The 20,041-nt window shown below is 43.6% G+C and overlaps 1 protein-coding gene across 1 annotated transcript; it reads left to right on the top strand.

Annotated features, from left to right (window-relative positions):
* Positions 1 to 4,607: 4,607 nt before the first annotated feature.
* On the top strand, positions 4,608 to 19,879 carry LOC127573792 (cyclic nucleotide-gated olfactory channel-like). The gene is made up of 6 exons (XM_052022298.1): positions 4,608 to 4,717; positions 6,235 to 6,339; positions 7,475 to 7,645; positions 9,771 to 9,875; positions 14,860 to 14,966; positions 18,489 to 19,879. The coding sequence occupies exons 1-6, from the start codon at positions 4,608 to 4,610 to the stop codon at positions 19,877 to 19,879; spliced, it is 1,989 nt and encodes a 662-aa protein (XP_051878258.1).
* Positions 19,880 to 20,041: the final 162 nt, after the last annotated feature.

Genomic DNA, 20,041 nt, shown 5'->3' with positions numbered 1-20,041 from the left:
AAACTGGAGCAGGGATAATTTGGAGGGAATTAGGCAGGATCTAGCAGAGGTCGACTGGTTGAGCCTGTTTGAAGGGAAAGGAATGAATAGCAAGTGGGAGGCTTTTAAGAGTGTGATATCAAGAGTCTAGGAACAGCATGTTCCTGATAGGGTGAAGGGTAAACCTGGCAAGTTTAGGGAACCTTGGCTGATGAGAAATATTGAGGCTCTGGTCAGGAAAAAGAGGGAAGCATACGTTGGGTTTAGGAGGTTGGGGACGGGCGAATCCCTTGATGACCATAAAAAGAGCAAGAATACTCTTGAGGGGAATCAGGAGGGCAAAGAGAGGATAAGAGATGGATCTGGCAGGTAAGGTTAAGGAAAATCCCAAGCTCTATTAAGAGTGAAGAGGTGGCTAGGGAGAGAGCAGGTCCCCTTAGAGATCAGCAGGGCTTCCTATGTCTTGAGCTGCAGGAGATAGGTGGGATTTTTTGCAAATATTTCTCCTCTGTGTTTACTGAGGAGAAATTCATGGTTGTTCAAGAGATAAGGGAAACAAGTGGAGATGTTTTTGAAAACATTTATATTACAAGGTAAGAGATTTTTGCAGTGTTACAGCACATTAAGGTGAATAAATCCCCAAGGCTCGACCAAGTGCATCCTCGGACTTTGTGGGAGGCTGGAGAAGAAATTGCAGAGGCCCTTGTGGAGATATCTGCTTCATCGTTAGCCACCAGTGAAGTTCCTGAAGACTGGAAGGTGACTAATGTTGTTCCTTTATTTAAGAAGGGTAACAAGGACAACCAAGTAAACTACAGGCCAATCAGTAGTGGGGAAGTTACTGGAGGGAAATCTGATGGACGGGATCTACCAGCATTTGGATAGACAAAATCTGATTAGGAGGAGTCAGCATGGCTTTGTGCATGGAAAGTCGTGCTTGACTAATCTTTTAGAGTTTTTTGAAGAGGTAACCAAAAAGGTAGGTGAGGGGAGGGCAGTGGACATTGTCTATTTGGACTTTAGCAAGCCCTTTGACAAGGTCCCACATGGCAGGCTGGTCTGGAAGGTTAGGTCCCATGGAATTCAGGGAGAGCTAGTTAGGTGGAGTCAAAATTGGCTTGGAGGTAGGAAGCAGAGGTGGATGAAGGTTGTTTCTTGGAATGGGGGCCAGTGACTAGTGGTGTGTCGCAGGGGTCGGTGTTGGGACCCTTGTTATTCGTTATTTACATAAGTGATTTGGATGCAAATGCACGAGGCTTGATCAGTAAGTAGTGTACAGTTTTGGTCACCCTGTTATAGGAAAGACGTGGTTAAACTGGAAAGAGTGCAGAAAAGATTTACAAGGATGTTGCCAGGACTAGAGGGCCTGACTTACAGGGAGAAGTGGGCCAGCTAGGTCTTTATTCTTTGGAGCTCAGGAGAATGAGGTGTGATCTTATAGAGGTTTATAAAATCATGAGCGGCATAGATAAGCTGGATGGTAACAGTCTTTTCCCCAGGGGAGGGGAGTTCAAAACTAGGGGCATAGATTTAGAGTGAGAGGGGAAAGATTTAAAAGGGACCTGAGGGGCAACTTTTTCACACAGAGGGTGGTGAGCATATGGAATGAGCTGAGTGGTTGAGGCAGGTTCAAAAGTATCACTTAAGAGCACTTGAATAGATACATGCAGGGGTGCGGCTTAGAGGGATATGGGCCAGATGCAGGAAATTGGGACAAGATAGGTAGGCACCATGGTCGGCATGGACTCGTTGGGCTGAAGGGCCTGTATCTGTGCTGCATTGCTCTATGACTCTATGACTGCTGAGTTTCCCAGGTTGCTCCGGTTTCCTCCCACATCCCAAAGACGTGCAGGTTGGTAAGTTAATTGGCCGCTATAAAATTCGTAGGTGAGACGTAAAATCTGGGGGGAGTTGATGGGAATGAGGGGAGAATAAAATGGGATTAATGTGGGATGAGTGTAAATGTGTTCCTGATGGTCAGTGTGGACAGTGAATGACCCATTTCCACGCTGTATGACTATGATACTATGAACACCCAACAAGGGGAAACGTAAGTGCCGCTGCAAGAAAATCATTGTGGAAGCTTCCAAGAACCTCACAAAGATCACTCTTCTCACATAGCAATTCACACACAACTCTGACAAATTCCAGCCAGCAGAAGCTGCAGTGTGTCCGCACTGTACAGACTGCCCTGTGGTTCAGCATTAGCAGCACCTGAGAAGAGAATTTTCGCTTCTCGACCAGAAAGAACCCGGAATGATTTGATGAGAATGATCAGAAGATCCATGAAGTAATTAACTTCAATCACAAGTGTTCCCAGACCTCAAGGGAAGAGAGGCAGCTCTAAAGTCACCTAAAGGATGAGCTTCTGTTCAAAACCCATCACCTAATCTCATTAGTATCTTTTTATACTACTGATTTAATGTAATGCCTCTAGAAGTTTATTGTAATTTAATTCAAACTCAAATAAAAAGCTATGTAACTTATGAACTAATCACCCTTCTCCCTCCCTCTATACCTCATAGTTATCGAGTTGTACAGTGCAGAAACTGGCCCTTCAGTCCACCATGTTCATGCTGACTTGGCCCATCTACAATAATCCCATTTGCCCGCATTAGGTCTGTATCCTTCTATGCCTTGCCTGTTCAAGTGCCTGCCTTAATGCCTAAGAAACATAGTGATTGTATCTGATTCCAGCACCTCCTCTGGCAGCACGTTCCAGATATCAACCACTCTCTGTTTGAAAAAACTTACCCCTCAGGTCCCCTTTAAATCTACTTCCTTTCACAAACCTATATTCGGTATGGTAGGGGTATCAAAACCTTGTTAGTATCAACACCTTATTTTGATACCCCTACCATGGGAAAAGGATTCTGACTTTCTACCCTATTTATGCCTCTCATAATTTTATGTCAGATCCCCCCTCAGCCTCCTTTGCTCCAGGGGAAACAAGCTCAGCCTATCCAATCTCTCCCTACAGCTAAAGTCTTCCAATTCAGGCAACAGTACAGTAACAGTGCAGTAACAAGTCCACACATAGAGAAAGATGATATTAGATCTAAAATGGGCTCCATTGCATGATGCAAAGGGTATTACGTAGTGTGTGTTTATGTGACTGAAGTCTGTTACTAGTGGGGTTCCAAAGGACTCAGTAATCAGTCCCTGGAGTTTTGTAATATGTATGATTTAGACCTAAATGTATAGAGTATGATAAAGAAGCTTAAAAGTGATACAATAATTGCCTGTGTAGTTGACAATGAGGAAGAAGGCTCCAAATCATAAAGAGACGGTAGTGTAGCAGTTAGCGTAATGCATTACAGCGCCGGCAACCTGGGTTCAATTTCAGCCGCTGTCTGTAAGAAGTTTGTACATACTCCCCATGTCCATGTGGGTTTCCTCCAGGGGCTCCGGTTTCCTCCCACATTCCAAAGACGTACGGGTTAGGAAGTTGTGGGCATGCTATGTTGGCGCCAGAAGTGTGGCGACACTTGCGGGCTGCCCCCAGAACACTCTATGCAAAAGATGTATTTCACTGTGTGTTTCGATGTACATGTGACTAATAAAGATATCTTATAAATGATCTCGTTAATTGGGCAGAAAATGGCAATGAAATTTAATCCAGAGAAGTGTGAGGTAATATATTTGGGGTGCTGCAACAAGGGAAGGGAATGGAGCATAACTGGGAGGATACTGAGTGGTGTGTTCGGAAAGGAATCATGGGCTGTACATTAATAGTCCTCAAGGCTAGCGGGATGTATCAAGGGAATTAAAAAGCACACACATGCTTTCCTTTATTAGACAATGCATCAAGCAGAAGAGCAGGGAAATTATGCTGGCACTGTATATAATTTGTTGGACTGCAGCTGAAATACAGCCTACAGTTCAGGTCATCACATTACAGGGAAATGTGATTATAGCAGAGACAGTGCTGAGGAGATTTACCAGGATGTTACCAGGAGTGGAAAATTGCAGCTGTGATGAAGGACTGGATGAGCTGGGGTTGTTTTCTATTGAACAAAGAAACAGAGACTTAATTCAGGTACAAAATCAGAAGGGACCTGTATAAGTTGGAAAGGAAGGACTAATTTCCTTTAGTGGAGCAGTCAAAAGTCAGGGGACATAGATTTAAAATAACTGGGAGAAATATAAGAAGGGTGATAAAATGTTTTTTCACCCAGAGAATGGTTAGGGGTCTCGAACACGCTACCTGAAGAGGATGGTAGTGACAGAAGCCCTCATTATATTTAAGGCTACTTGGATGTGTATTTGAAGAACTGCGACCTGCAGAACAATGGCTGTACGGCTGGTAGGTGGGGATAGGTGAATAGCGATTTTTTGACAGGCATGGAAACAATCAGCTGAATGGCTTCCTCTGATGCAGTAATTTTCTATAAATTCTTGCATCTTTCCCTCTCCAGTGTACTCAGTCTTTCAATATTCTGCCTATTATGTTCACTGTCTAAATATTTATCAATTAGTTTTCAAACATGACAATGTGGTTCTGTGGATTGAAGATCTCATTCTTAACCAATGTTGTGGTGACCTGCGACGTTGTTTCAGCATCCTTAAAAGTAATAATGTATCTTCTATCCCATTTTGATTTAGAGTCACATTTGTGTCATTCAAGGATGGCAGGACAAGTGGATCTCATTACTAGCAATAACTTGCCAGCCCGTTGTCTGTCGGTGGAGACAGGGACCATTGAAGAAATGCAGAGTTATCAGAGTGGAATCAGCAGGTTTGTACACTCTCAAAATGATAAATTTTCCTATAAGTTGTAAAACAGAGAAAAGAATAAGGAAAGGCAACATCCATTATTTCCTTGTTTGCAAAACCACAGTTTTTATTTATTCAGAAAATCAATAAACAGTTTCCCTCCACAGATGCTGCCTGACCTGCTGAGTTTCTCCAGCATTTCACTTTTACTAATCTAGTTTCTCTTGAAACCTCTGACATGATTGCCTGACCAACTTCCTTCAATGCCTTTTGCCATTGTCCACTTGGGTGGGAAAGGACTCCTCTGCTTTCATTCTTATCAGTCACGTCATAGCTAAAGAGTCACCAGAAATGGCTCCTTGCACTTTACAATCCCTCCAGGATTTATGGTGGGCCTTCATGTTGAGCTTCATCTCCCCCAGTATCAATACAGTGCCATTTGCCCACCAGCTCTACCTCACCACAACCTCTCTTGAGCTCCTCACGGAGTCTAAATTATAAAACTGTCAATATCCAGCACAGGGTGAGAAGAAATCATTTCCAACTAAATATTGGAAAGATTGAATCCATTGTTGGAGATGCATCAGGCTAATTTCTGGGATCAGAGGGTTGTCCTATCAAGAGAGGCCAGACAGATTGGGTCTGTATTCCTTGTGGTTTAGAAGAATGAAGGGTGAACTTATTCAAGCATATAAGATCTTAAGGGAACTTGACATAGTAGCTGTTGGGATGATTGGAACTAGTGGGAGAGTCATGAACAAGGGGACATGGTTCCAAAATAAGGGAACGGTCATTTAAAACTGAGGTAGGTACAAATGTCTTCTTTCAGAGGGTAGTGAGTCCCTGGAATTCTCTGACTCCAAGGATGGTGAGAGCCAGATCATTAGATATACTTAAGATGGAGATAGATAAATATTTGAAAGATCAAGGAATTGAGGGTTATGGGGAACTGGCACAGAAGAGGAGTTGAGAGCAGCATAGATCAGTCACGATCATATTGAATGACAGGACAGGTTTGCGAGGCTGAGTGGCCTTCTCCTGCACCTATTTTCTGATGTTCTTGTGTTCTTCAGTCTCTGCAACAAACACTGTTCCCATCCACCAGTTCAGGCCACTCCCTGGCAGCCAACTATAAAAGTGCTGAACCAAACTATCTGCACACCTTACATCTTATTTTATCATGATGATAATTTCACTGGAGCTGTGGAATCTGCATGCAAAGTCCAGGTCCTGACTCAGTTCAGTCTAGGAGGAGGGCTGCGTCTCCAGTTCAGGTGGTGCTTGCAACTTGTCTTGTTCTCCACTGCTGGGGTGGCATGTGGTTGACATTGGCAATACATAGATAAACAAGGGCAACAAGGGCTTAGTGGAAATATACCTCTATCATTTATTCTGAGGGATAGGGGTGCTTCGTGAGCACACTGCTGTCTTGTCCCTCTCTGTACTGTATGGGCAAGCAGCACTTGCTGAGAACGGACTGTTCTCTGCTGCTAGAGCCAGGATTGGAATTGTGTAACATCTCTTTGTCTCCTGCTGAAGGTCCGCCTCCGATGACACCAGCTCAGAGCTGCAGAGGGTGGCTGCACAGGACCACAGAGGAATGGGGTCACAGAAATCATTCCGAGGTCAAGGGGCACTGTCCAGGTAAGCCGTACAACAAATGGCACATCACCCGTGCATCCTGTATGACACCCACACTCGCAGTCACACTCACAATCAACACCACAACTCCCTGATCTCAAGCTCACCATCTCTTAAAGCCTTTCCCACCTTAACAACCACTGTCACACCCTAACACGATCTTCCACTCTCATTCGCTCATCGCCACATCCCTGCATCGTCAACCTGCTACTCACGCCCATTTGCTGCATTTACTTGTACACTTGTAGGACATATGCACTAGGTGGTAGGGACACCAAGGAATGTTGGTGAACAGAGTGACCTCGTCCATAGTTCCTGAAAGTGGCAACACAGGATGATAGGGTGGTGATTAAGCCATATGACATGCTTGCCTTCATAGATCGGGCATAGAATATAAGTTTTGAGATGTAATGTTGTAAATTTACAAAACACTGGTTAGGCTGCACTTGGACCATTGCGCAGTTCTGGTCACCACACTATAGGAAAGATGAGATTGTGCTGGAGAGAGTGCAGAGGAGATTCATTGGGAATATTGCCTGGATTGAAGGACTTTCATTGTAAGGAGGGAATGGATAGGCTGAGTTTGTTTTCCTTGCAGTGAAGGAGGCTGAGAGATGACCTGATAGAGGTATGAAACTATCAAAGGCTTAGGTAGAATATAATGTAAGAAAATTTTTCCCAAGGTGGCCGGTGTCTAAAACGAGAGGGCATAGCCTTAAGAGGGAGGAGGTTTAAAGGGGATCTGAAGGAAAATATTTTTACACAGAGAGTGGTTGATATCTGGAACGTGCTGCCAGAGGTGGCAGATACAATCACAATGTTCAAGAAGCATTTAGACAGACACCTGAAGGCATCCACATAGGATACAGATCTAATGCGGGCAAATGGGATTAGTGTGGATAGGGACAGCGGTTAGCATGGATGTAGTGGGCCAAAGGGCCTGTTTCTGTGCTGTAAGACTCTATGACTCTCTTGAGTTCTTCTCTCTCCAGCAAGTACTCCTGCAGTTATTCTCTCTCTACCCAGCACTCTTGCAGTGTTAAACTTCCTTTAACCCACAGCCTGTATGCTCTGATTCTCATGCCCACTCTCCTGTTAGTCCCCCACTGACACTCAGTTCCCACCATATTACTCTTAGGATAGTTCACCTGGTTGTTGTCCTGCGGGACTGGGCTCACAGAAGTCTTCATGAACAAGACAAGCGACCAGACTCTTTCTTGGAGCGGTTCCGAGGTCCGGTTTTGAGGGACGTGGCCAGCAGGACGTGTAGCAGCCCAGCCCAGGACAAGGGACGGACAGGAAAGAAAAAGTAAGTCAAAGATGCTGTAACTCCAAAAGGAAAACAGGAAATATTGGAAATACTCAGCAGGTCAGGCAGCATCTGCGAGAGAGAAACGGGAAATGTTTCAGGTTGATGAATTGGAAAAGCCGTTACTTGAGGTGCTGTCAGCCTGAAACAAAGACTGCCTGATATGTTGAGTATCCCCAGAATTTTCTGCTTTTATTTAAGGGAAAAAGATTCCTTCATTTTAAATCCAGATAAAAATGGTATAATTTTAATTATATCTCAATTTCCTTGGTAGATTGGATTTCAAGGGAAGTATTTGCAATGAGAAATTATAGCAATGTTAGTCAGTCAGAAGTTATAAAAGCTGGAAAATTGAACAGAAACTACAACTTGAATGCAACTAGTGCAGTTAATTCCAGTGAATTAAATAAATCTAGTGTAAGCTCAGTAAAAGTGACCATGAAATTGTTGTTGTAAAGCCCAATTGACTTATTAAGGTCCTTTATGAAGGGGATGGCACAGTGGTGCAGCTAGTAGAGCTGTTGTCTCACAGCACCAGAGATCCAAGTTCAACCCTGACATCGGGTGCTGTCTGTATTGAGTTTGCATGTTCTTCCTGTGATCGCTTGGGTTTTCCCCGGGTGCTCTGGTTTTCTCCCACATCCCAAAGATGCGCGGGCTGGTAGGTTAAACAGCTGCTGTAAATTTCCCTTTGTGTGTAGGTGAGGGTTAGAATCGGGGGGAATTGGAAATGTTGGGAGAGGAAAAAGTGAGATTAATGTAGGATTACTGTTGATGGTGGGTTCAGGATTGGTGGGCTGATTGGCCTTTATCTTACTGTATCTCTCCATGAGTTAGGAAAGGAAACATTCAACTTTTCCACAGTTGGACCTGTGTGTGACTCCAGATACAAGACAATCAGGAGACTCTTCTATAATATGTAAAATGGCTCAGCTGATATGAAGTTCAAGAGCAGCAAGGGATGTGTGATAAATGTAGGCTCTGTTAGCAAAGAAATGTTGAGAAAGAATGTTATTTTAAGATGCCTGCAATGTCCCCACATTGACACGTGGACAGAAAGATCATATGTATGTGAATGAAAATATGTGGTCGATATATCAGTAAATGAGAATATATGGGTAGTGTGTGTATGTGTGTCTGCATAGTGTGTGAGAGTACATGGATGGAGTGTATTTATTTTCTGTGAATGAGAATAAATGGACAGTGATTTTGCATATCTGTTTTCTGAGAAGTCATATCAGAGTGTGTTTATTGGTCACTGAATAGAGGTACACAAACAATTTGTGCTTTTATTTTTCTGAATGAGAATACGTGAATAGTATGTGTTTATTTGTCTGTGAATGAAAATACCTGGACAAACAGAGTCATAGAATCATCGAGTTGTTCAGCACAGAAACAGGCCCTTCAGCCCACCACATCCATGCCTATCTTTTTGTCCATCTACACTAATCCCATTTGCCCACATTAGGACTGTATCCTTCTATGCCTTGCCTATTCAAGTACCTGTCTAAATGTCTCTTAAATGTAGTGAGTGTATCTTATTCCACCACCTCCTCCGGCAGTTCATTCCAGATATCAACTACTCTTAGTATCAAAAAGACTTTCACCCCAAATCCCCTCTAAAACTCCTTCCTCTCACCTTAACCCTATGCCCTCTTGTTTTTGACACCCCTACCATGGGAAAGAGATTCCATCTATCTATCTATGCCACTTACAATTCTATATACTGTATGAGGTCATCCCTCACTTCCTTTACTTCATGGAAAAGAAGCCCCATGTGATCTCGCAGGGTCTCGACCTGAAACATTAATGATCCCTCTGCCTCCACAGATGCTACCTGATCCACTGAGTTTCTCCAGCAGTTTGTTTTTTTTGCCCCATGTGTTTATATACCTCTGATGAGAAGAAATGGACTATGTGTTAACATGTTATTGAATGACTATAGATGGACAGTGTATTCATTACTTTTGAGTGAAAACATATGTTTATTTATTTGTGATTCATGTCTTTGGCCAGTATATTTAAATAGCTATGATTGTACAGTGTGCATTAATTGAAACTTTTCTGCCCTTAAGTTAACCATGCTTCACTTTAATCTAACTCTGCACCGTTCTCACCTTTACAGGAAGCATTCTGTGTTTGTGATTGACCCAGCAGAGGACTTGTATTACCGATGGCTGGCTGTTATTTCGTTGCCTGTTCTGTATAACTGGTGCTTTCTTCCTTGCAGGTAATTTTACTTGGGACTGAGTAATGTCATGTTACTGTGCTTTCTCTTTTACATTACTTGATGTGACTTTTCATCCAGAGGTGAATATTTGCATGATTACACAATTGTACTCAAAGGGATAAAATGAGAACAGGTCTGGCCGTTTGATCTGGGCATCCGTGAGGCACTGTAGACCATCAGCAGCAGCAGAAATGTTCACCACTACAGGCTGTAACCCCACAGACTGGCATATCCCTTACTGAACCCTTACCTGCAACCTCTACCTTGAAAGACTAAGGACATTGGCGCAGGGGAAATCCCCAGCTGCAGAGTCCCTAACAAGTCAGAACCCATCCTAACTTGGAAATATGTCACCAGCCTTTTATCATCACTGGGTTAAATCCTGAAAACTCTCTCCCCAAACAGCACTTTGTAAGCACCTGGGAGAAATAGAAAGAAAAAGAAGAAATAGACACAATGAGTGCAGAATCACAGTCAACGCTTAGTAATTGTTAGGAAGCAGTCATTATTAATGAAAATTGTGATTAGAATATAGTGAGGATTAGTAGCAGTCGACAATTCCTTTTCCCCCACAGATGCTGCTCGACCTGCTGAGTTCGTCGAGCAGATTGTTTGTTGCTCCAGATTCCAACATCTGCAATCTCTTTTGTCGCACAGAAACGGGCCCTTCGGCCCAACTCATCCAGGCTGACTGTGAAGCCTACCTTTGCTAATCTCATTTGTCTGCATTAGGCCCATATCCCTCTAATCCTTTCCTATCCAACCTGTCCAAATGCCTTTTAAATGTTGTAATTGTATCTGCCTCCGCCACCTCCTCTGGCAGCTCGTTCCAGATATCAACCACCCTCTGTGTGGAAAACTTTTCCCCTCAAATCTCCTTTAAATTTCTCCTCTCTGACATTAACCCCAGAAGAGGTCACCAGGATGTTGTCTGGATTGGTGTATTAGACATAGAAGAGGTTAGACAGACATGGATTGTTTTCCCTGGAGCGTCAGAGGCTGAAGGGATGACCCGATAGAAGTACGGTATATGAGATAAATTATGAGAGGCATAGAAAGGGTAGATAGTTAGTTATTTTCCTAGGGTGGGAATGTCAAATATTAGTGGGCATAGGTTTAAGGTAAGAGGGGTAAAGTTTAAAGGAGATTTGCGAGGCATTTTTTTACACAGAATGGTGGATACCTGGAATGTGCTGCCAGGAGAGGAGGTAGAAACAGAAATGAAAGCAACTTTTAAGGGGTATTTAGACAGACACTTGAACAAGCAGGTAATAAAAGGATATGGACCATGTGCAGGCATGATGGGATTATTTAATTTGGCATCATGGTCAGTGCAGACATGATGGGCCAAATGGCCTGTCCCTGTGCTGTACTTTTCTAGGTTTCTGTGTTTCTGTAAGTAAGGTCCTCCATTCTAGGCAACATCCTGGTGAATCTCTTCTACACTCTTTCTAACGCTGCCACATCCATCCTGTAGCGTGGTGACCAGAAATGTACAGAATACAGTACTCCAAGTGCAGCCTGACCAATGTTTTGTACAACTGCAACATGACCACCCCAACTCTTACACTCAGTGCCTCGGCCATAAAGACAAGTTTGCTGAATGCCTTCTTCACTATCCTATCCACCTGTGTCGCCATTTTCAGAGAGGTATGAACTTGCACCCCAAGATTCCTCTGTACATCAACACTTCTGAGGGCCCTGTATACGTCTTGTTAGTATTTGATTTCCCAAAGTGCATCACCTCACACTTGTCTAGAATTGGGCTCTGTCCATCTTTCTAACTAATCTATGTTCTACTGTATCCTTTCACAGCCGCCTTCACTATCTGCTACTCCCAATTTTTGCATCATAGTCATAGATTCATATAGCACAGAAACAGGCCCATCAGCCCAACTAGACCATGCCAACCAAGATTCCCATCTAAACTAGTCCCATTTGGTTCCTATCCCTCTAATCCTTTCCTATCCATGTTACCAGTCCAAGTACCTTTTAGATGTTAATGTGCCTGCCTCAGCTACTTCCTCTGGCACCTCATTCCATATACTGACCTCTGAACTTTACCCTCTGTGTGTAAAAAAAAGTTCCCCCTCAGGTTCCTATTAAAACCTCTCATCCTCTCACCTTAAACCGATGCCCTCTAGTTCTTGATTTCCCAACTCTGGGAAAAAGACTGTCCACATTGACCCTATCTATGCCCCTCATGATTTTATAACCTCTGTAAGATCACCCCTCATTCTCCCCTGCTGCAATGATAAAGTCCCAACCTGCTCAACCTTTCTCCATAAGTCAGTCTCTTAATTCCTGGCCACATCATAATAAATCTCCTCTTCACTCTTTCCAGCTTAATGACATCCTTCCTATAGGGTGAGCAAAACTGAACACGATACTTCAAATGTGGCCTCACCAACATCTTGTACAACTGCAACATAACATCCCAACTTCTATACTCAGAGCCCTGACTGATTAATGCCAGCGTGCCAAAAGCCTTCTTCACCACCCTGCCTACTTGCGAAGCCACTTTCAGGGAATCATGTATTTGTACTCCTAGCTCCCTCCATTCTATAAGACTCCCCAGGGCCCTACCATTCACTGTGAAAGTGCTACCCTTATTTGTCTTCCCAAAATGCAACACCTCACACATATCTGAATTAAACTCCATTTGCCATGGATGTTCTACACGAAGATCTTTGTATTTTGTTTTTGGTGAATTGTGGAGAGGAGCTGCAGAGGCTTGTCAGAAGGAGGATGTGGCAACGATTTAGAAAAAAAATGATAGAGATAATGCTGGTACTTTTATTGTGAAGCTATTCTCTGCATCCATCAATGAGGAGTAACTGAATCAGATATCAGGAATGGCAAACACATCACTGACGCTGATGGATCCAACCTTCGACAAGGTATGTTTCTCTTTAAATCCTTTGCTGTGTTAATTTCTTATAAATGGAAACATATTAATCTTTTATAAATGTGTAAATTTGGCAGCACCTATTTTACATCATCAGCAAACTTACTAATCAGTCCCCCAACATGCTCATCCAAGTCATTTATATATATGACAAACAACAATGATCCATATCTGGGGAGGACTTTCTCTCAATGAAGGCAGACACTGATGTGATTACACCGGAGAGAGTGCAGGGGAGATTCACCAGGGTGTTGCCTGGATTGGAGGACTTTTAGTTATGGGGAGGGATTGGATAGGTTGGGCTTGTTTTCCCTTTAGCAAAGGAGGCTGAGAGGTGACCTTGTAGAGATATACAAATTATGAGGGGAGTTGACAGGATAAGATAGTCAGAATCCTTTCCGCCTATGGCAGGGGTGTCATAAACAAGAGGGCTTAGATTTAAAGTGAGAGGGAGGAGATTTAAAGGGGATCTGAGGGGTAAGTTGTTTACGCACAAAGTGGTTGATATCTGGAACGTGCTGCCAGACGAGGTGGTGGAATCAGATACAATCATGATATTTAAAGGACATTTAGACAGACACTTGAATAGGCAAAGATATGGACTTGATGCAGGCAAATGGGATTAATATAAATGGGCAAAACAGCTGCCCTGGACATGGTGGACCGAAGGGCCTGTTTCAGTGTGACTCTATGGTTGATTATGAAATTCACCAACACCTTCAGTACACAGCACAGACTTTGGCCATCTGAATATTCAAAGCTAATGGCCTCCAAATCCTACATCTCATGGTTTACTATGCAGCAGCCAGTCTTCTGAGTGGACTACCTTCAACAGTCTCCTCAAAGTACTGGACAGTCACCACCATATATACCTCCACTAAATCCTGCAGATCCATTGGCAAGGTAAGCAGACACATGTCAGGGCTCTCACCTGGGCCTGTATCCCCAGCAATGAGGCTCTAAATAAAACCAGAGATGTTGGAAGTCAAACAGCATCTGTGGAAAAAGAAACCAATGAATGTTTCAAATCAAAGACCTTTGTCAGAACTGGGAAAGAGAGAAAGCAAGATAGTCTACTTGGCAGAGAAGGTAAGGAGGGCAATTAGTGAAACAGAGGGAGTGTCTGTGATAGGGTGAAATGAATGGACAGTTAACTCCTTTCTCTAGGTATCATGTTGCTAATGTCGTGAAATCTGGGTGACGTTGTACAGTCCGGCCCACTGGGAGCTGCTGAGCAGGTCAGAATATACAAATGAAAGAAACAAGGGGGAAGAGGAATGGCAGCATAAGTGGCCGGTCCTGACACAGACAGGAAGAAAGAGCAGGTTTCCTAACGTTGGAGAATTTACTATCAGGTCCTGTAGGCTGCAACGTGCCCAGACTGAAGATGAGGTGCTGTTCCTTGAGCTTATGTTGGGCCCTGTTGTAACAGTGCAGGAGGTCACAGACACAGAGGTTGGAGTGATATTGGGACGGGGAATTAAAGTGACAGGCAAATGGCTCTAAACACATTCATTCGTCTTCAATGTTCAGACCATCTTGTTCACATGCCCAACACCAGACTGCTCAATCAGGGCTGGTGATTACCAGTGAGAAAGAAGAAATGTGTAAAATAATTGTTCTCAAACCTCCTTGAGAAAAATGTAACATCCCCACCACCCTGTTGGAATCCATGACAATCCACGAGTCCATGACAACTCAAACAGAGAAGGGTCATCCCAGAAGATGCTGAGAAACCAATTCTCTTTATCAGGAACATTGGAGGCCCAGCGTAAACAGGGGAAGGAGTTCACCAACTCCTATCATACCAACATGTCTCATGAATCAGTTCCTGCCCTCCTGTGGCAGAATCTGCAGGTCCCACATTGGCTTCAGCTTTCACGAAACTGGAGTGGAAGCAAGTCATCCTCAATCCCAAGAGAGAGCAAAACAGAGGAAGGCAATAATACATATAACTGCACATTGTTGACATGTGATTGTGTGCCTGCTTATACATTTGCCTGTAAATGTGACGGGATAACTAACTTAACTCTGATTATGATCATGTGTTGACCTGCCTGGTTTTTCCCCCCACAGGGCTTGCTTTGAAAATCTCCAGGCAAATCATCTCATCATGTGGTTAACAGTTGACTACATCTCAGATGCCATTTATATTCTTGATGTCCTTGTCAGACTCAGAACAGGTTAGTTCTACTTGACTAGCCAGATGTATTCCTGCTTTATAAACTGTTCCTGCTGGTTGCCAAACCTCCTTTATGAACCCTACCTGCTCTCTGCCCCCTCTCTTCTCACTGCCCCCTCTCTTTACAAACTGGTCCTGTTCGCTGCCCCTCCCTTTATAAACTCTTCTTGTTCACCAGCCTGTCCCTTTATAAGCTTTTGTGATCTCTGTCCCCTCCCTTTAGATACTGAGAAATTATCCCAGAGGACTCTTATCTTTCCCTTAGTGCTGGTATATGTTGTACAGGTATCTTTGCTTTGATTGCTTAGCTTGGACGGATGGATTCATGCCCATCCTGGCTGTTTTATTTTCAGCTTCGTATACACATGTAACTCATCCTTCTCTCCATTTTACTGGAAATTCACCCCCCCCCCCCCCCCCCCCCCCACATTCTATCACTCACCTACACACTAGTGGCATTTTATAGCAACCAATTAACCCATCGACCCAAACTTCTTTGGGATGTGGGAGGAAACTGGAGCACTAGGAGGAAACCAACACGGTCACAGGGAGAATGTGCAAACTCCACACAGACAACACCTGAGGTCAGGATTGTACCCTGGTCTCTGGTGCCGTGAGGCAGCAGTTCTGTCAGTTTCACTGCTGTGCCACCCACTGGGGATGGTTGCAGATCCCTTGCAGAAACACCTATATTACCTTCAGCGTGGAGGTCTCCGTACTACCTCCACTGTGAGGAGAGAGATGGACTCGTCCACAATCCTTTCACCTCTTGCATTTGGCAAGGCCAGAATGACAATGTGTCAATGCTCACCGTGCATTGGCATGAGCTGTCTCCTAGGAAGGGGGCACCATGAGTGGAAACAGTTTATATGGGTGCAGCTATGAGCACTAGTAGTTTATAAATGGTGCTGATGATGGCAGGGGGGTGGGGGGGGCAGTGCGGTGAGGGGGAAGGAAGTTTGGTCAGTGAGCACGAGTTTAGTTAATTATATCCAAGACCCACTAACTGCTGCATCTGTCAGTTTTCTCCATTGTGTACTCAGCCTTGCTAAGGTGTCAGAATTTAGGCATGGGAAATCACTTTTCAAATCCTGCACCAGGTTAGACCTTGCATGGTATCCTAGCCCCATTTGATATCAATGGGGATTGTCAAGGTACGAATAAAAAGTGAATGGAAAGTTAAGCCACTTTAATGCTTTTTAATTGTACTTTTTATATGTTTTTAGTTTACGATTTAACTTCAATTATTTTTTTTGCTGGTTTAAAAACCTCTGAATAGAGTCACAGAGTCATACAGCACAGAAATGGGCCCTTCAGCCCACCATATCAATGCTGACCTTTTGCCTATCTACACTAATAGCATTTGTCTGCATTAGATCGTATCCTTTTATGCCTTGCCTATTCAAGTGCCTGTCCAAATGACTCTTAAACATGGTGATTGTATCCAATCCCACCACCTCCTCTGGCAGCACTTTCCAGATATCAACCACTTGTGGAAAAACTTCCCCTCAGATTTCCTTTAAAACTCCTTCCTCTCATCTTAAACCATGCCCTCTTGTTTTTGATATTCCTACCTTAGGAAAAAGATCCTGACTTTCTACCCAATCTATGCTTCTCTTAATTTTATATAACTCTATCAGAGCACCCCTCAGGGCTCCTTCACTCAGGAAAAACAAGCCCAGCCTATCCAATCTCTCCCCATAACTGCAGTCCTCCAATCCAGGCAGCATCCCAGTGAATCTCCTCTATACTTTCTCCAGCACCAGCACATCCTTAATGCCAGAGAGATTTAATGGTTGTAGTTGACAGAACCCTTGCAACTGACAATTCTGGGGTGATGCTATTGCCAACTGTCAAGCCCATCATTTTTTGGAATGCTGGTGACCCTGCTGTCACTCTTCCTGTGCTGATGGAGTCCAGATTTTTCTGGCCAGCAAGATGGACCATTTTTAGTAAGTACAGGCACGGAGATGCACAAATGGTGATTCCAGGTTGCAGTCGACAATGTCCAGGCCTTCATACTTCGGGGTGACAGTGGTAAGGTACCAGAGATGATGGAATAGATTTATTATGGAACGTAAATAGTGAAAGCAGATGATTCCAGGTGGTTGACTGATGATGATATGGTTTAGAAAGTAATACATATATAAATGAAAACCAAAAAAAGAGGCTGGAAATCTGAAACAACAAAAGACAGAAATTGCTGGAAAAACTCAGCAGGTCAGGCAGCAGCTTCCCAGTTCTGACAAAGGGTTGAAGATCCCAGGCTTTGTTTCTCGTTCCACAGATGCTGCCTGATCTGATGTGTTTTTTCCAGCACCTTCTGCTTTTTGTGATAAATCTGTGATGTCATAGTACAGACAGTGAAATTGTGAGAGAGATTTTGGAGATGATGTGCAGATAGTGTGACCATATTTGATACAACAGAGTGTCAACAGAGAGATACATTAGAGTAGGAACTGATAGTGGAAAGATAGTCAGATTAGGCTACAAAATCAGGTAGACTAGGAACAAGAGTAGACAGCCAGCCTCTCAACATTGCACCGCCATTTAGAAAGATCATGGCTGATCCAACTTTCCTCATCCATCTTCCTCTCCTCACTCTTTAACACTTGATTCTCTCACTGAATACAAATCAGTCCATCTTTGAATATATGCAATAATTTAGCCTCCACACCATGGAATTCCAAAGACTCTCAATCATTTGATACAAGAAATTCTTCCTCTTCTCAGTTTTAAATGGATATCCCTTATTCTGAAACTATGTCCTGAACTCTCCCAACATTTACGCTGTTAAGTATCTTTTTTGTTTTAGTAAGACCACCCCTCATTTTTGTGGCTCCATTAGCCTTCCATATTACCCACAGCAACTGTTTGCCAGTTTTCTAAATTTCGTGTATGAGGACCCCCATCTCCACCATCTCTTTAGGCAACACATTCCTGACTCCAACCAGTCTGTGTGGGGGATATAAAAACTCTCTCTCGATCTCCTCTACCATTCCCACCTAACCTTAAGCAATGCACTCTCATCTTAGACATCCTTGCCATGAGAAAAAACTTTTACTATCCACCCTATCTATCCCCCTCATCATTGTATATACCCCTGTCTGGTCACCTCTTAGCTGACTGACATGAAACATAAACTCTCTGGTGAGGAGATTAGTAACCAAGGGGCACAGGTCCAAAAATCAATCACTGATCAAGAGGGGATATTGTAGAGATGCCAAGATTCTAATGCTCTACCTTAAAGGTTTCTAGTATAAACCATTCTAAAATAGAGATACACAGTGAGGGCATTATAGATGACCAAAAACAGGGGTATGAATCTGAGCATTTACTACCAACTCATTCAAAAAGCCAGCACTAACATGGTGATACAAAAGCCCTTCTATTCTAGAGGCCTCTCTAATTCTGTCCATTAGACAGTGAGATTGGAACAATATTACAGTCCATGTTATATAAATATCTGGACTGCCTTTGTTTTTGTTTGAATTATAAACATTGCTTGTTTGTTCATTGACAGGGTTCCTTGAACAGGGTCTGCTGGTCAAAGATTTGAAAAAGTTACAACATCATTGCATCAAAACCTTCCAGTTTAAGCTGGATGTAATTTCAATCTTCCCCACTGACCTGGGCTATGTGGCAGTGGGATTCAATTATCCAGAGCTACGATTCAATCGCCTCTTGAAATTTCCACGGCTCTTTGAGTTCTGCGATCGGACGGAAACCAGAACCAACTACCCAAATGCCTTTCGCATCAGTAACCTGCTTCTGTATCTGTTGATCATCATTCACTGGAATGCCTGCATTTACTATGCCATTTCCAAATCCATTGGCTTTGGCTCGGATAGTTGGGTTTATCCTAACATCTCTGACCCACAGCACAGTTATCTGGCAAGGCAGTACATTTATTCTCTGTACTGGTCAACCCTCACCCTGACTACCATTGGGGAGATGCCAGCACCGGTTTCAGATGTAGAGTTCTTGTTCGTGGTCTTTGACTTTCTGGTGGGAGTTCTCATCTTTGCCACAGTTGTGGGTAATGTGGGATCAATGATCTCTAACATGAATGCATCTCGAGCAGACTTCCAGGCAAGAGTGGATGCCATCAAGCACTACATGCAGTTCAGAAAGGTTAGCAAGGAAGTGGAGGCTCGGGTGATCAAGTGGTTCGACTACCTGTGGGTCAGCCAGAAAGCAGTCGATGAGGGTGAGGTACTGAAAAATCTGCCAGACAAGCTGAAGGCTGAAATCGCCATCAACGTCCATCTGGAAACCCTCAAGAAGGTGCGCATCTTCCAGGACTGTGAGGCCGGTCTGTTGGTGGAGCTGGTGTTGAAGTTAAGACCTCAGCTCTTCAGCCCAGGAGATTATATTTGTCGTAAGGGAGATATTGGGAAGGAGATGTATATTATCAAGGAAGGGAAGCTGGCAGCAGTGGCTGATGATGGGGTGACTGAGTTTGCCAGGCTGGGTGCTGGAAGCTGCTTTGGAGAGATTAGCATCTTGGACATCAAGGGAAGTAAAACGGGAAACAGGAGAACAGCAAATATTCGGAGCATTGGGTACTCTGATCTCTTCTGCCTGTCCAAAGATGACTTAATGCAAGCATTAATAGAGTTTCCAGAGGCTAAGAAGGTTCTGGAAGAGCGAGGCAGGAAGATTTTAATCAAAGAAGGGCTGCTGGATGAAGAGTGTATAGTAGTATTAGGAGAGAAAGGCTTAGAGGAAAAGATAGAGAGACTTGAATCAAATCTTGATGCCTTGCAGACACGGTTTGCCAGGCTGTTAAATGAGTACAACTCAACACAGCAGAAGTTAAAACAGAGAATTGCCACCATTGAAAGGAAAGTAAAGCTGATTGATAATGGCTCTATATCTGATCATTCTGACGGTGTCTATGAGACAGAGTGAAGGAAGAAGGGGAACCAGAAAGGATGGAAGAGGTGAAGAGCCGGTGGGAGCCAGATTTGCTTTCTTCAGCAACTGAACATGAAGCGTCTGAAAGAATCATCAAACATGCTCATTTGTGATATGTAGTGTGATGTTCTGCCATGAGCCTCAAACGAGAAGCCA

Source organism: Pristis pectinata, chromosome 8 (genome assembly GCF_009764475.1).
Source record: "Pristis pectinata isolate sPriPec2 chromosome 8, sPriPec2.1.pri, whole genome shotgun sequence".
NCBI classification, from domain to species: Eukaryota; Metazoa; Chordata; class Chondrichthyes; order Rhinopristiformes; family Pristidae; genus Pristis; species Pristis pectinata.
Note: the sequence above shows the minus strand (reverse complement) of the source record. Positions and strands in the feature narration are given on the sequence as shown.

Excerpts from the sequence above, each read along its gene's own strand:
- LOC127573792 (XM_052022298.1), top strand. The coding sequence starts at position 4,608 with ATGGCAGGACAAGTGGATCTCATTACTAGCAATAACTTGCCAGCCCGT. Across the intron at positions 4,718-6,234 it reads TATCAGAGTGGAATCAGCAG|GTCCGCCTCCGATGACACCA; the intron begins GTTTGTACACTC and ends CTCCTGCTGAAG. Across the intron at positions 7,646-9,770 it reads GGACGGACAGGAAAGAAAAA|GAAGCATTCTGTGTTTGTGA; the intron begins GTAAGTCAAAGA and ends TCACCTTTACAG.